We start from the raw sequence: 16,131 nt of genomic DNA, 5'->3' as shown, positions 1-16,131 counted from the left end.
TTTATATAGTCTGTCTTTTCTAGCACAAGAAAATCTCTTAATTATATATTCTGTTTATGTTTCATTTTAGTGGGTATATTGTATGTCCTTTATACGATTCATAATTCAATTAATAATTTATCATATTTAAAAATACAGCTTTTAGTTAGCATAATGTAATAAATTATATTTTATTACATTATACTATATCTAGTCATTCAAAAATTACACTAATAAACCTTTTTTGAGGAATTTTATGACAGTGTGGTCAAGAACTCATGTACAAGAACCTCATTGTAGATCGAAGTAGATCCGTAACGGACAAAACACGATCCCGATTTGTGATTTTCAGTAAATTTATAATTTTATCTTAACATCTTTATGTGTGTGTTTTTGTTTAAGAATTAGCCAGATTTAAATTTTACCTTTTTGGAGAAAAAATGGTACTTTAAGTGACTATAATTTATAATTAATTTTTTTTTTCAACAGTTGGAATAATCGGATTGAGTTTTTAAAATTGGAAATAATAAAAATGGTCATTTTGTTTTACACAAATGGCTTGAAAATAACTGAAATGGTAAACACTACTCTTAAAAAATTAGTAGAAAATGGCCGGGTCTTGTTGACATTACTAATTATAAAAAGATGTAACATTGAAGACATAAAAAAAATATATAAATAATAAATTACAGTTCATTTACGGACAGCAGTTTACGGCTTTTGCCATATTGGTCACAGGACGTCCATCGCGCAGGTCATGTCTCTACTTTGGTAAACTCAACGAGAAGAACGTAATTATTATAATTTATTTGTCTTAAAGACGATAATCTGCTTGAATAGGGGGAAATTAAAAGGAATTATTTCTCGAATTCCAACAACGGGTAAAAGTTGTAATCTAATTCCATCGCTCACGAACTGCCCTATCAACGGAGTAAAATAATGTATAATTCGAAAATGATCTCACGACTTTTATATTTCGTCTAATTTCCCACAACGACTACAAAGGGAAAGAAAGTTTATCGCAATTTGGGCGCGTAATGAGCGATGTAAAATATACGTCATTAAAAAGATCGTTTTGTGTTTATTATATCTGTCTAAGAAGAAATTTTAGATAACGTTTAAGATAAGAGTTTGTAATACATAATAATAATGAAGAATGCCATGATAAGCATCTTATGAATCTGTGATAGGGGAAGTAGAGTATTACGAGAAAATAAAGCTAAAGTTCTTCTAACAGTGAAGTTCATATTAAATTTGGACTTTTCCTTCTGGAAATATTTATTATTGAACACAATTATTACGACTTCTGGAACAATATTATTTTTTGACGTGAACTGAGGGGGAGTTATTCCAGTGAAGAGTGATTCCACAGCGAATCAGTTAAAATTTTTTTTTTTAAATATTTCTCTCCCACAATAAAAGAAAAAAATTAATTTTTATTAATTCAAAAGCCAATAAAATATTTTTACACTACACCAAATGAACACCACATTAAAAAATGTACAATAATTAAATATAACATTACAATAAATAACTTATCACACACAAACAGGAGAATATAATTCAGGTTTCACCATTTTAAACAAAATATCAATCATGAAAGAATTTAAGATCTGAATAGATTAGAACGCTCAAAAGGTTTTTATTTTTTGAAAGAGATTGTCAATTCTTAGAATAATAGTTCAAAATAACGAAATTTGCTTTATTCTACCCTTCGTTAATTTCATGAAGAATGGATAATGTTTTTATTCAAAAGAATTTATTTTTTTTATAAGCAGCTTTATAGAAATGTTTTATTTCCGAAATATGCTGCTCAGAAACATTGGCTTACTTCATAATTATCAATCAATTAAACATAATATAAATATATTGGTTTCCCTATTATTACTACTTTTCATTTATTTACTACTTATTATTATTCTTTATTATTATAATTACTAATCATTATTATTCATTCTATATTAATTAGAATAAAAGAACAAAAATTGCTCATAAAATTGCACGAAATTATATACTTTTTTCCATTTTCACCTCCCTGTTACATTATTTTTAATTTAATTTTTCTCAATTTCAACTAATGGTTATTTAACTTTAAAATGAATTAATTATCTCTAAATAACGTTCTGAAGATAAATAAAATTTACGCATTCGTAAAAGTAAAATTATTTCCTGGAAATAATGTTAACGTATAGGAGAAAACAAGAAAAAAATAATTTCGATTTGTAAAAAAATATTAATATTTATTTTTCTCTTTTCCAATTAATCCTTCGCAATGTAATTATATAATGAAATATTATATAAATACTAAAAACTCACGGTTACATTGTAGCATCAATAAGCACTGTAACATTATAATCGTAATTAAAAAAATTCAATAAAAATTATTTTTTCCTAGAATACTTTCTTTTATATATTAATATAGTTTCAAGGAAATAATTTTACTCTTACCAATTCATCAACTTAATTTATTTTTTGAACAATAATTAGAACTGATTAGTTCATTTATAGTTTGCATCAAAAGGTTATATTGTTCTTTTATATTAATTAATAAATAATGATAATAACAATAAATAGTAAAGAAATGAAAAATAGTAAAGAAAGGAAAATGTATATATTTATAGTATGACTTTATAATTATGCTGAGTAAGCATTGCCCTAAGCCAATGTATCTGGACTGCACATTTTGGATATGAAGCATTTCTCTCATGCTGCAAATAAAAAAATAAAAAATTATTTCGAATAAAAATTTTATTTATTCACAATAAAATTAATGAGTAAAATATAACATATTACATAATTTTGAATTTTCAAGAATATATGATCTCTCTCTCTCTCTCTCAAAAAAAAAAACAAAGTTGTATAACCATTTTCCCTTCGAGATAAAAGATATCGTGATTTTATTTCAGACATTTCGAGACGTGTTCTATTAGATTAATGGGGGGGGGCAGCTGACTGTGTACAATATGGCTGTATTTTCAAAAGCAATAAAACATTATTGTACTTAATTTCAGTGGGCAGAAAATACACAAGTCGTTGTAGGATTGGAAGCAGAAATACGTGATCCTTTCTCTAAGGCAATCTTTCGCGGCTACACCTTCGAGCCCAATTTCTAGGCAGGTTGCTTTCTACTTAATTTGGCCATAGACTTACAATTTCCTCGCTACAATTGCTATCCCATGTCCCATGACCCCATTCCTGGGCTATGGATTCTAAGTATACTGATAGGGGTGAACTTTTGATTCATACGCTGAATGTCTTAAATAAGTTGAATCTTGGAGAGTACGTCTCTAATTCGTGTAATACGGATTTTTCGAACGGAGGTAAACATAATTTTTGCGCCATTTCTTTCTCCTCTACCTCTCCACAATAAAAGTCAATAATTTTATATGAATATTTGAGCAGTGAAATACTGGATGTGCATAAGTATTGAATTGCACAATTACATTGCTTGTACTCAAAATGTAAATAATAATGATAACAAAACAAAATATACAATCAATCAATATTAGATTATATATAACAAAACTAGTATTTAATTAAGTTTAAAGTAAATTTGTATTGGGCTACGAGAGAGGCCAGAAAATATATAGGCGTAATAGTCTACTTCCTGTGGTGTAGAAAAAAAAAAAGTATTTGATTTGAGAATCCCCAGGAGATTAATTGCCAGTTCGAAAAAAACTAAACAAAAAACCTATTAAAACTCAAGTATTTGAGTACAGAGCACAATAATCATACTCCAATAATTTCAAGTAAAGTAATCTCTACTCAAGAAAACTCTAAGTATGAGTACAGAGAATTCATGTACAATTATCATGTACAATAATCAATTACTTGTAATTAATACTCAAACAAATTAAAATTAAAATGATAGTACTATTTCGAATATTTTTCGATTTATGTATTTTTTAAAAGAAATAATTTCTTGATTTCACTCTTTACTCAAAATTTTCAAGTAAATTAAATTCGAAAAGACCGATCTTACGAAAAAAAATTGATTAAGACATTTTACAAAAGTTTCAGTTACATAGTATTCAAGTATATATAAGAAGTAACTGATTGCAAGTGTGCTCACAATTTTTGAGTTCGATGTTATCAATCACAAAAGTACCCAATGATTTTAAAATTTGATGAAACGGACTAAAATAGTAATGGAAAATGCATATTTATTAAAAATGAATAAATAAATTAAACAAACCCGCTGGTTTTTTGTAAAAAAAACTTGGATGAAAATGAGCGAAACGGTTGTCATTAAATCAAACCAGCTAATGTGTTACAATAAAATCTCATTCATAGAAATACATACTGTACTGTGTTTAATAAAGTAGTAAAATTATTGTTAAGTCAAAACTGTACGATCTATAATTATAATTAGTAGATATTTTTTTCATTCCCATTAACCAATTAAATAAAATACCACTGATTTACTTGAATTTTGAATATGTGTTAGATATGTAAAATTTTGACTTCTTTCACGTAACTAAAAATGTTAAAATCAGTCTTTCAAGATAAAGTTTGGTTTTTGTAGTTGCTTGAACTATATTTTGTATTCTAAGCAATTTTTAAATAAATACTTCCAAAAATATATGCCTGTGACAACAGATCGTCTTATTAGTTTTTGAATTCCATAAAATGGGCTTCGCAAAAAATGACCATTTTCTCTAGAAAACCAACTGTTTTATTTGTATATGACATTGTTAAAAATATTCATCCGACAACAGTCATGTAGAATGAATTTTAAGTATATTGAATTTTCTTTCATTTTCATTCTCAAGAGAATGGATAGATATTTAACAGATTTAATAAACAAATAAAAACGTTTAAGGCTAAATTTATCGCTTCGTAGGACGCACCGAAATTAGTTGAATTTACTTCTTGATTTTCTCCAAAATAAATAGTCCGATTTTCAATCTTTAAAGTGTATTTTGTGTTTTACGAAACGTAAATTTGCTACCTTAGTGCTGCCATCTACTGAAAATAATATCTAAAATTCAGTACATTTAACCTTAAGGCTAAAGGTTACGAACATACTGATATGTTTCTAAGAAACAAGATGGCAGCACTCCAACCTCATCGATTTTGCCGCCTTTTCATGGGAAAAAATAGTGCGATTTTAAGTCTCAAATATGCATTTTATTTTTATTTTTTTTGTTATCGCGAGAAATTGTACAAATTTTTGAACTTTCTTTTGTTGAAGTTGAAATCTAAAATCTTTAATTTTGAAAATTTCAAAAAAAGTTTAATTCAGGGACGGTTCAGAAAAAATCTTGATTGCAACGAATTTTTCAGTTGTCAAATTATCGAACGGTTCAATCGGAATCAGAAATATTAAATATCAAAGGAATGCTGCCTCATGTAAACTGTTTAAGTGGTAGTTTTCAAATTCATTTCTAAATTTACATTTCAATGTTTTCCGTTATCTGCCCTTTTTAAGGAGAACCATTGAATCTAAATACTCCCTGATGGGTTGAAAAGAAAAACAATTAAATTTCTCAAAATCTCATCATCCAAGACGTTTCTGATAGAACGATTTTTTTTTTTTTTTACATTATTTCACAAAAATCTTAGTTTACAAAAATTTTTGACTTTGGGGAAAAATGGTAATTACGACAAGTTATTCGTTTTGGCGCTTAGTTTTGGAGTTATTTAGTAACAATTAAAATTTTGCTTAAAATTCGGAATATTGCACTGTTTTCAAAGGAAATTTGAGATGTGAGAACCTAATTCAAATTAGGAACATTGTTGTAAAACATTATTCAAAGATGTTATTTATACTCAATATTGCTTATAAAAGGTACTTAGAGAGGTCATTTTTCCAAAAATATTTATAAAAATAGTAAATTTCTGGCCTAAATTCCCAAACAACCGGAAAGTTGGGAAATCCGGTAAAAATGGTTACAATATTTTATATTTTCTCTCCTCGCTCCCTTCCTTCATATGTTTTTTAGTAAAAAAAAAAAAAGTCAGATTTAGAATTCGTTCATATCTATAGTAATGTTAGGCATATGATATATTTACAAAGTACTATTTGTTAATATAATTTGTGATAAAAAAAAATCTGGTGCGGTGAGCGCACCATAAAACTTCACCATACTACTATTCCTTAATTTAAAATTAATCGGAATATTGCACTGTTTTCTTGAGTAACCAATGAAGATTTTGTATATTATTCAATGTATAAATTCAAAGTTTAATTGTTAAAATAAAAACCCACATATTTTTTGTTTACCTACGGTCCACAGGTACTATATAAAAAGTATCTACGAATCAATAATTATTCAAGCAATGTTTCCCTTTCTACGAAACCGAAATCTCGCGGGATTATGCAGATATTGTGAAACGGATGAGATAAGAGGTGGTTGGCCGTTGGTAGAGGGAGTAGATAAGAGAGGGCTGAGGAATGCTCCCTACTCAATTAGCTGAGATTTATTTTAAAAAGGTCTCGAGCAGTAGGGAGCTAATGAGGCCGTCTCCCAGGCCAGTTATGCGATACCTTCCGATTTCGGTTTTTGTCTAAAGGTAAAGGGATCTCAACTCCCGAGCTAATGGCCCCTAGCCGAATACCTTTAGCCCCGCCGTCATTTTTAAATCCGATAGTTATGCCATGACATTCCGATAAACAAGCAGCATTTCTTGATCGGATATTGGGAAACAGCATAACTACCAGGGAAAAATTTATGTTTAATAAGACGATTAAGAGGATTTTTTTAAATATTACAAAATTCAAGTTTTTCAGATTTTTTTTTCTATTTTCCAATCACGTTCCTATCAGATTTACAGTATTCAATTCATGTCAGAACTTATACAGCATTAGATTATTGCTGCGGAATGAATGTTAATAGAAAAAAATTACCATTACTAGCATCTTGCAAAATTAGCTCAAAATTTCAACCAGATTATAAACTGTTTGTAAAAATTTTTACTATAACAAAATATTGTGTTTTTTTTTTTGTTAAAATCGTGAATTATTCAGGCCAAATTATGAAAATGTTCATTAATTATTATTTCATTAAAAACTTTTAAGTATAGAAACTATTAATAAGCGTGTTAAAAATAAGTTAGGTTAATTTTTTATCGAATAAGTTGCCTTGCCGGTTAATAGTAAATTTCACCTCACCAGTTTAGGGTTTATTTTATTTTATTTATCTATATATATTTTTTTTTTGTTCTTCTACAACTGTATTATTTCATGAATTTTAGTTGTATTTGAAAAGCTGTTTTGGTTTGTTTTTAAATAATCAAATTTTTGAGAAAAATATCGTTGATAACTTTTTAAGGCAGTTTAAAAGAATGTGATGTGTGGTCTATAGTTTAGTCAAATAAAATGCTTTTATTATGTTTCAGATCTCAACTACTGTGGCACACACGAGCCTTGCCAGAACGGAGGAACCTGCGAAAACACCCATCCCGATCAGTACCTCTGCAGTTGTCCAGAAGGGTTCTCTGGTCTAAACTGTGAGGTCATTGAGAACCCCTGCGTCACCGGTCCGTGTGCTAACGGTGGGCGATGTGTCCAAAGCGGTGCCCAGTTCCATTGCTCTTGCCCGGACGGTTGGAGCGGTCTTACTTGCGAAATCAGTAAGTGGTCAAGAAATAAATAAACTTTATAACATGGTATCAATAAAGAAATCCATACAGTATACCACCCAGCTGGCAGACCATCCTATGCCAGCAGATAACAACCTTATCCAAACCATTATTCAACTTGACCAGCTGAGATTTCTATGATTATTTCTTGTTGCAGATCAATCAATGGTTTGTCAGCTTAAATACGAAACAGCCTTACTAGTACAAGAGCTGGGAAGAAAAAAAGGCAGTTATCTCATCCCTATTTTTAGTCACTTTAATGAAAACTATGTATAATTACTAGTCAAACTTGATGAGTCTGCCAAGTATAGGTAGGAGGAATAAAAAATTGCGGCTGTTTCAAAACCTTAAAAAAACATTAATTTTTCATTCGGAGCTCTAAATCTTAAAAACTACCAACAACACTAGAAAGACTAAGAACACATTATTTAAAGAAGAGTAAATTTGCTGAAATATTAGCCCTAATAGAGCTATTTACGTCCAATAGCTATCAATATATAGCCTTTTAAAAAGCAAAATTTCATAAAAATGTACTGAAATATCAGTAGTTAGTTAATTTATTTTGAGAAATCTATATCTCAGGAATTATGTGAAATACAGATGTCTATTAGCACTCAACTTAAAGGTAATTTAATGGACTATAAATAAGTTTATAACCTTTACCTTCGTAGGAATAGTAGTTGTCATAATATTTGCTAAAATAAATTGATTTATAGTTGTTAGGACAATAACTTTGATTTATGAAAAACTTTATTTCAGAAACCATTGGACGAACAGATGTCTGCCAGCACTCAAATTAGAACTAGCTATATTTACTGTAAAATAGTTAATAATGTTTATCATTGTAGGAGTGGTAGTTTTTATGATATTATGTTGGAATTTTGAAAAAATATATCTCTAGATCCATAAGACACACATATGTCTGCCAGCACTCAAAATGAAGGACATTTAACTTACTATAAAGTAGTTTATTACAATTATCTTCGTAGGGGTAGTACTTTTTATAATATTCACATATGAACAAAAATTTGGCAAATGAAAATTTGTCCGAACAACTATAAATCAATTTATTTTAGCAAATTTCATGAAAATTACTACTCTTACGAAGATAAACGTCTTTAGAAACTACATTATAGCTCATTAAACTAGCTTTAATTTGAGTGCTAATAGACATCTGTACGTCAAATGATTTTTGAGGTATAGATTTTTCAAAATAAGTTCACTAACTACTGATCTTTCAGTACGTTTCATACAACATTTTTATGAAATGTTGCTTTTTAAAATGTTATATCTTGAGAACTATTTAACGTAAATAACTCTATTAGGGCTCACATTTTAGAAAATTTTCTCTTCTTTAAATGACGTTATCTTAGGTTTTTTTGTGTTGTTTCTACTTTTTATGGTATAGAGCTCCGAATGAAAAATTAATTTTTTTTATTGCTTTGAAACAGCCGCCATTTTTTATTCCCCTACCTATACTTGGCAGACTCATCAAGTTTGATTATTAATCATACATAGTTTTCATTAAAGTAATCAAAAATTGGGGTGAGATAACTCCCTTTTTTCTCCTCTTGGGCTCTTGTACTATATCATGTTGACTCTCTCTGGTACTAGAACAGTGTCAACTGGCGACTTTGTCACAGCAACTGAAGCTTGTCCATACTGTTCAATCACAAGGTTTGGATGAAACACCAGTTAACAGAAAGAATAAACAAAAATTTATGTTCTATAACCATTGATTGATCCTCACCAAACAATTATCATTACTTGATGTGCTACTTCAACAACTTGTTGGAGGAGCGTTACTACAACATTGATAGTTATTTCCAACTACATTAAGATATTTCAATCTTCCCCACAATATTATGAAGTATATTTTCATAACTATCTATCTGAAATATATATTCCAAAAATGATTTAACGATTATCAGTTTGAGATGTTAATGGGGTAAACACTCCGAAACATTAAAATTGTTAAACCAAAATTGTTATTTTAATTAATAATTCATTTTTGGAAAATGTATTTCACCTAAATAAATGGAAGGTTACTTATGGAAGGTTAAGTTGAACTATATCAAATATGAATTATTTCAATCTCAATTTTTTTTTTTTATTCAATCAACATTATACTCATAAAATCCCAACTCAAACTCAAAGATATAGGTATTAGTTTTAAATTTTAGTAACTTTGAGTAAAATTTTTTGAGATACCTAAGGCGGGGCAAGTACGTTTTAGAAGTATGAGCATAAAAAGTTTTATAATTATAGTTATTGTCACCTTACAGCGCTGAGCTGTATTGGATATCTAGGTATGTTCCTTGTCTTAAAATGCCCCAACATGAGAAGCGTCAGAAAAATTTTAATCTTTCCTCTTCTGTTTTGATAGCGTACATAGTTATCTGTGATTAAACTGATTGATTATAATTCATCAAAGTTGGAGCTTTTTTCCATTTTATTTACGATAAGCAGATGTTATGTAGAGTTAAATTTTGGTTTAAGAGTTAATAGTAATACTATTTTGAAATAGCTAAAGTTTGTATCAACCCCTTACTTGTTTGGTTTTGGTGTAAGAGTAACAGTGAACGGAGGAATAAGTACGGATCATTTCCACACTTGCACTATTTTATCATTTCTCCTTTCATTTCCTTTTGTTAATTCTGTTTTTTTTCTTATGAACCCTATAATTGAAGACATTCATACGTAATATCATTTATATTTTGCTACCACCAAAAATAGGCAAACGAAGTGAAGTGGCATTTGAGTTGAAATTTCGTGTTTAATTTTTTTTTTTTTAATATCTAGATTTATTCTATGACTGGTTTGTATTTATCCATTTTGCCTCAGTATTGTTTATTAATTTATTTTATATTTGCGACGCTTCGGCCAACCTGGCCATTATCACGAATAATCTATTAATTAACAGCCTTAATTAAAATATTTTTATCAACAATCATAAAATTATTTTTTATTCTAAATAAGCATACTTTAATTTTTAATTTCACAGCCTCACAATAATTTCTAAAATAGTTGTAGGCTATTATGCCCAAGTCTAATACAATATTGTCAATTAAGGTATAAAGCACAACTGCAACAAAACATTTAAATGTTTCTTAACGTTAAGGCTTAAGCCGGCGTTGACGACCGGTAGGTTTTACGCCTTAATTTCTGAATAAACAAACAAACGTATAAAACACAACTAAGTAAGGAAAACCATATATTACATTTAAAATTAATTCTTTTAATTGGAAATTTGATTTGAAACTTTCAAACTAACTTATTAATCCTATATTATCTAATCTACCTCACACCAGGTTAGTTAGGCATATGATCGTCATATTTCCTTTTTTATTTTATAATTGAAAATCACAAATTAATTCTAAACAATTACCGAAAATTCAAACTCATTACATTGTTACTTTTTAAATCAGTGCTAAATTTTCTACTAGGAAGTTTTGGAATATTTTTGAGTTTTGTAAATATTTGCTTACGGGCGATATTTTTCAAAATTTCCAGCAGTGATTGACAGGTGTACATCCACATCTGAAAGCTGCCAGGAACATCTCTAGGCATGAAAATGAAGATGTGGGGTAATATATACTAGACCGGAGCGTGGATGAGGACGGGCGAAGACAATGGGGCTGCTGAACAGAGGGCGAAGATCGGGGCTAGGAAGGGTCAAGTTGTATAATAATAAGTTAGCTAGCTCACGACTGGTTATTAGCCAGCTCTCGGAGAAAACCCGCTCCCTCGTCGGGGTGTAATCAAATAAGCCGGCAATTATACTCGTTGGCCTGGCACAGAGTCAGATTCCTCATATAGCCCCTACCATATCCCCATCTTCCTCAAGGTGTCCGGAAAATTATAAACACCAACCTAGGATTTCGTAACAGTTAGCTTTGGATCTAAGATCGTTGGATTCGACCATCACAACAACAATCAATGCCGGAAATTTCTGTTTTGGTGGCCACTGAGGATCACTCCAAATGTAACGTTGGAATGATAAAGAGAACTGATTGGAATGATTGAAGTGGGGGCGATTTCAAAGGCCCCAATGACCATTTCTCTATTCCATTGTTAAATCTTTTATCGACCGATGGTGATTCATTTTCACCTAAACAAATATATTGTAATATAAAACATATTTTATAATATTCGTATGTTACAAAAAATATTACAATGTACAGACCAGTATAACTTCCGAGAATTAATTAAATTTAAATAGTCCCTTAAAAATTTGAACTTAACCATAGGCGTCATAACAAGGAAACATAAGAGATATATAATCTCCTCTCCCTCCCCCCAATAATTTGAAAACTCAAAAAGTTAGGAAATTTGAGATGTGAGAACCTAATTGAAATTATGAACATTGTTGTAAGCCGTTATTCAAAGATGTTATTTATACTCAACATTGCTTATAAAAGCTACTTATAGAGGTCAGTTTTCCAAAAATATTTATAAAAATAGTAAATATCTGACCTAATTTCCCAAACAACATCGTTTCGATAAAAATCGTTAGGAAATTTTAGATTTTCTCTCCTCGCCCCCTCCCTCCATATGTTTTTTAGTAAAAAAAAGTAAATAGTAAAAAAAAAAGTCAGATTTAGAAGTTATTCATATCTATAGCACCATTTGTTAATATAATTTGTGATAAAAAAAAATATGGTGCGGTCAGCGCACCATAAAACTTCACCATACCACTATTCTCGTCTCATTACGCCGTCTTCTTTATTATTCATACTTCCCCTGACCCTATTTCCAAATTTATGTTAAGTGAAAACTACTATTACTAGACTATGGAAATTTTTTGGTTCTACATTAATTTTATTATTCGTATCTTCTTCATCCACCAGCAGTATGAGGCCCAATCCATAAAGTCCGACCCTGTACCATCCGCCACCTGCGATCCTCTTCTTTCAAATGTTTCCCTTACAGTTTCCTCCCATGTCTTCCTGGTTCCTCTTTGAGTTCTTGCTGCACTGTTCTCTGGTGAGTCCTGAACTATTTCCTGATGATTCTCCTCTACAATCGTCTTTGCTAATCTAACATCCAGGTGTTTTCTTACTCTAGTGTTACTTATACAGTCCAATCTTGTTTCTCCTTCAACCCTGAGTAAGAATCTGGTCATCGTGTGAATTTGTTGGTTATGTTTAGTAGTGAGAGTCAATGACTCACTAGATTAGGTCATTATGGAGAGGAATTTGTTTTTGTGGATAGTTGTTATAGTATCTTTTCTTACATCTCACTTGCTCATGAAGCCTTTTTCAAAGGTGTTTTAGCGCCTTCCTGCGTATTTCACTTCCTTCCTTGTTTCTCCGTTTATCCAGACATGCTCGTTTACGAGCATCTTTCCAATTCTCATAATCTTGTTTTTTTTTCGATTTATGGGAATGTTGATTTTTCACAATTCTTCTCGATGAATACAAAGGTTGATCGATCATTTTTAAGTGAAGTAACGCGAAGCGACCAGTAAGAAGGTGAAATATAATATTCAACTCTTAAGCATAAAATCGAAAGTATAATGTTTATTATATTATCGAAGTATAATATTCAACTCTTATGAACATAAAAATATCGGAAAAAGAGGGAGCACATTTTATCCCATTACTAAATCACTTATGACTTATAAGACTTTTCATAACTTATAAACATTTGCTTTTTTTTGTTTAATTGAATGTAAAATATCACATTCTTTTTTTTTTTTTTTTTTAATATAATAATAATGATATTCTATTAATCAAAATTTAATGAACCATATATTTACGTCAATAGTCAAATTTTGTTTTCTATCCCAAAAACAATAGTTTAGTTTGTGTCTGATTCACATAAATCAATTAAAATTTTTCATTAATATTTTTGAAAAAATTATTTATTTTCATAAAAAATGGGGATTCAAAAACTGACTGTACCTAACTTTACAAAAAAAATATTCCAATTTGTTTTTCTTGTTAGCTCACTGTCATTTTCCAGGTATTGAACAGTGGCTGACATAATCTCCCAAGAAATCTCCTTCCTCTTATGAAAGAGTGTTATTACACATATATATCATAGTATGTGTGATATTCTTAACTCATCTACCCCAACCCTTTTGTTTGTGAACAATCCCGGTTAACGGTGGTTAGTAGAAAGCACTTTGCAAGTAGAGTTTTATCGACAGTGCATAAGTCAATAATAATAACAAAGTGGAAGAGTGGATCTGTATCTGTAATTAAGGCTGGAGCAAATATCCATTAAGGAAGAGGGAGGATATAATCTGCCTGTCTCCCGCCGCGGAGGAGTGGTCTATCACGACTCTGTCCGGCCTCCTAATAAAACCTAATCAACGAGGCGGCCTCCCTAGCCCAACCCTATTATTTCTACTCGGCTTTAAATTAATTGGATTCCTTGCCTTGGACAGGGCCTTGCTACCTGGGGGCGGGGCCTACCTACTAACCAGCCCAAAAAAATATTTTACTCTTCTGTCACCCCTTTACTATATTCCGATCTGTCACTTGCCGATGACTGATACCGCTTTTTCCCTGACGTCTGCTTCTTTCCTAACCTGTACAAATAGTCGTAGGCCAGTCACTTTACACATCGTGCTATGCTATAAGTCTGGTAGTAATATTTTTTGAGCATGTTGTAAGAGCCAATAAAACCATTAAAAACAAATCCTAATGGAATCTGAGTTTCAGCAAAGATAACACCTTAACCGAGCTTCTTAGAGAAAATGTATTGACGAAAAAAATTAAAGAACATTAAAATCTACTTCGAATAAGTGTCTAACATGAACTTAATTCAGGAGTATGTTCGAAATCAACTGTGAAAGAACGATAGACCTGTCGAAGTCAAAATGATATAAAACTTTGGTCTCGTTTGTCTTAAAAATATTTGTTAATGATAAATAATTATAATATTATTTTTAAAATAAAAATAATATTGTAAGATTATGTAGACTGGAAACTTTTATGACAAAGTTTTTAGTGATGAAATGGATAGAACTAACCATAAGGGATTAAATTGCCTAAAGGTGGGGAAAACACCCCCAAACATCATTAGGTATCATAAAGATAATTAAAGTAGTAATCTATAGGAACTATTTTATACCTAACCGACCAAATTCATACTTATTTATCCTTATTGATTACATTAAACCTAATGAACATATATTTTATTTTTATTTATTCATTTTTAAATTTCTACTGGCCAGAAGTAATGTGTTTTTATACATTAATATTATTCAATAGCCCTAGTACATAGTTTATATCTTATCTTTTGTCTTTTCATAATAATAAATTTTATAACCTTATTTTGTCTTCAAGTAATATTTGAAAACTTTATTTTAGATATAGATGAGTGCGCTTCAGTTCCATGTCAAAATGGTGCAACTTGTGTGGACCTAGTAAATGGATATAAATGTCTGTGTCCACTTGGGTGGGAAGGGTACAATTGCCAGTACGGTAAGGTTTATGAGTTTATATATTTGCTATGTTATACATAATAACTTTGATTAAGTATATGTATGTGTTCTAATGATTTATTAACATAAATCATTAGGAAACCTGAATTTAACAAAAGTTGATCGATAGTGTAATTTAATGGCAATATCAAAATAATAAAAAAAATGTTAAACATTATAAAAATGTATATTTTGAATTTTAAATAAGTTGAAAAAATATTATATCAATAAATATTAGAGTAAAACAATGATAAATTCATTACCTTTAACAATTTGTTTTTAAATGAGTATTTATTGGTAAATCAAGTTGATATAATATTCTTCAACAAGTAAGAGGTAATTGTCTTAAATACTTGATTTATTGATAATTATATATTACTTTTCTCACTATGATCCTTAATGTAATAATATAAGTAATTATTATAGTGTTTAATCATGTAATACTAATTATTATTGAAAACTTATTTTCTTTCTTCTTTATCAGATGTTGATGAATGTCTTCAAAATATTTGTGTAAATGCTCATTCTTGCCAAAATCTTGGGGGCGATTATTTGTGTAAATGCCACAAAGGATGGTCTGGAAAGAATTGTACTACAAATACAAATGATTGTATTGGTCAGTGTCAAAATGGAGCAACTTGCATTGATTTAGTAAATGACTATCATTGTGCTTGTCAGCCAGGATTCACAGGTGATAATCATTGCTTAAATTTATTTGTAACTAAATTTTATTTTATCCCTATAGCAAAACTATTCTAAAACAATCCAATCATTATTCCAAAATGATAATCACTTTATTTAAGAGAGTTGTCATTTTTTATAATCTTTTTAGGTCTTTTTATTTAATAAATTTTAATAATACTATCTTTCTTATTGAGCTATTGAACTATTTCCTTTCAGTCAAGAAATCTCTTTTTAGAAAGATTCTAAGATAGCCTAGCTATTACCAACAGTAATACCTTTATGTTTGTTAAAAATATACCTCTTAAATTATGTTATACCTCAAATCCTATTTTATAAATAGTCGATTAAAAACAAAATATTTCTGTTCAAGTAGGAACTATAATTCCATCTTAATAAATAAAATGATTGATAAAAAATAATTCAACACACTATCCAAATTTTAGTCTCAA

At 29.6% G+C, this 16,131-nt stretch overlaps 1 protein-coding gene across 1 annotated transcript in view; it reads left to right on the top strand.

Annotated features, from left to right (window-relative positions):
- Positions 1-7,320: 7,320 nt before the first annotated feature.
- The window catches only part of Ser (Serrate), a gene marked incomplete at its 5' end in the record, with an annotated part of 18,327 nt that continues 9,516 nt past the window's right edge, over positions 7,321-16,131 (top strand). Inside the window, 3 exon segments of the mRNA XM_067050837.1 lie at positions 7,321-7,554; positions 14,886-14,999; positions 15,483-15,689. Of these exon segments, the coding sequence (XP_066906938.1) occupies positions 7,321-7,554; positions 14,886-14,999; positions 15,483-15,689 (555 nt within the window).

The sequence above is a fragment of the Halyomorpha halys genome, unplaced genomic scaffold (assembly GCF_000696795.3).
Source record: "Halyomorpha halys isolate HHAL.00 unplaced genomic scaffold, Hhal_1.1 Scaffold481.1, whole genome shotgun sequence".
In the NCBI taxonomy this organism is placed as follows: domain Eukaryota; kingdom Metazoa; phylum Arthropoda; class Insecta; order Hemiptera; family Pentatomidae; genus Halyomorpha; species Halyomorpha halys.
The sequence above is the reverse complement of the archived record's forward strand: the minus strand, read 5'-3'. Positions and strand labels throughout refer to the sequence as shown.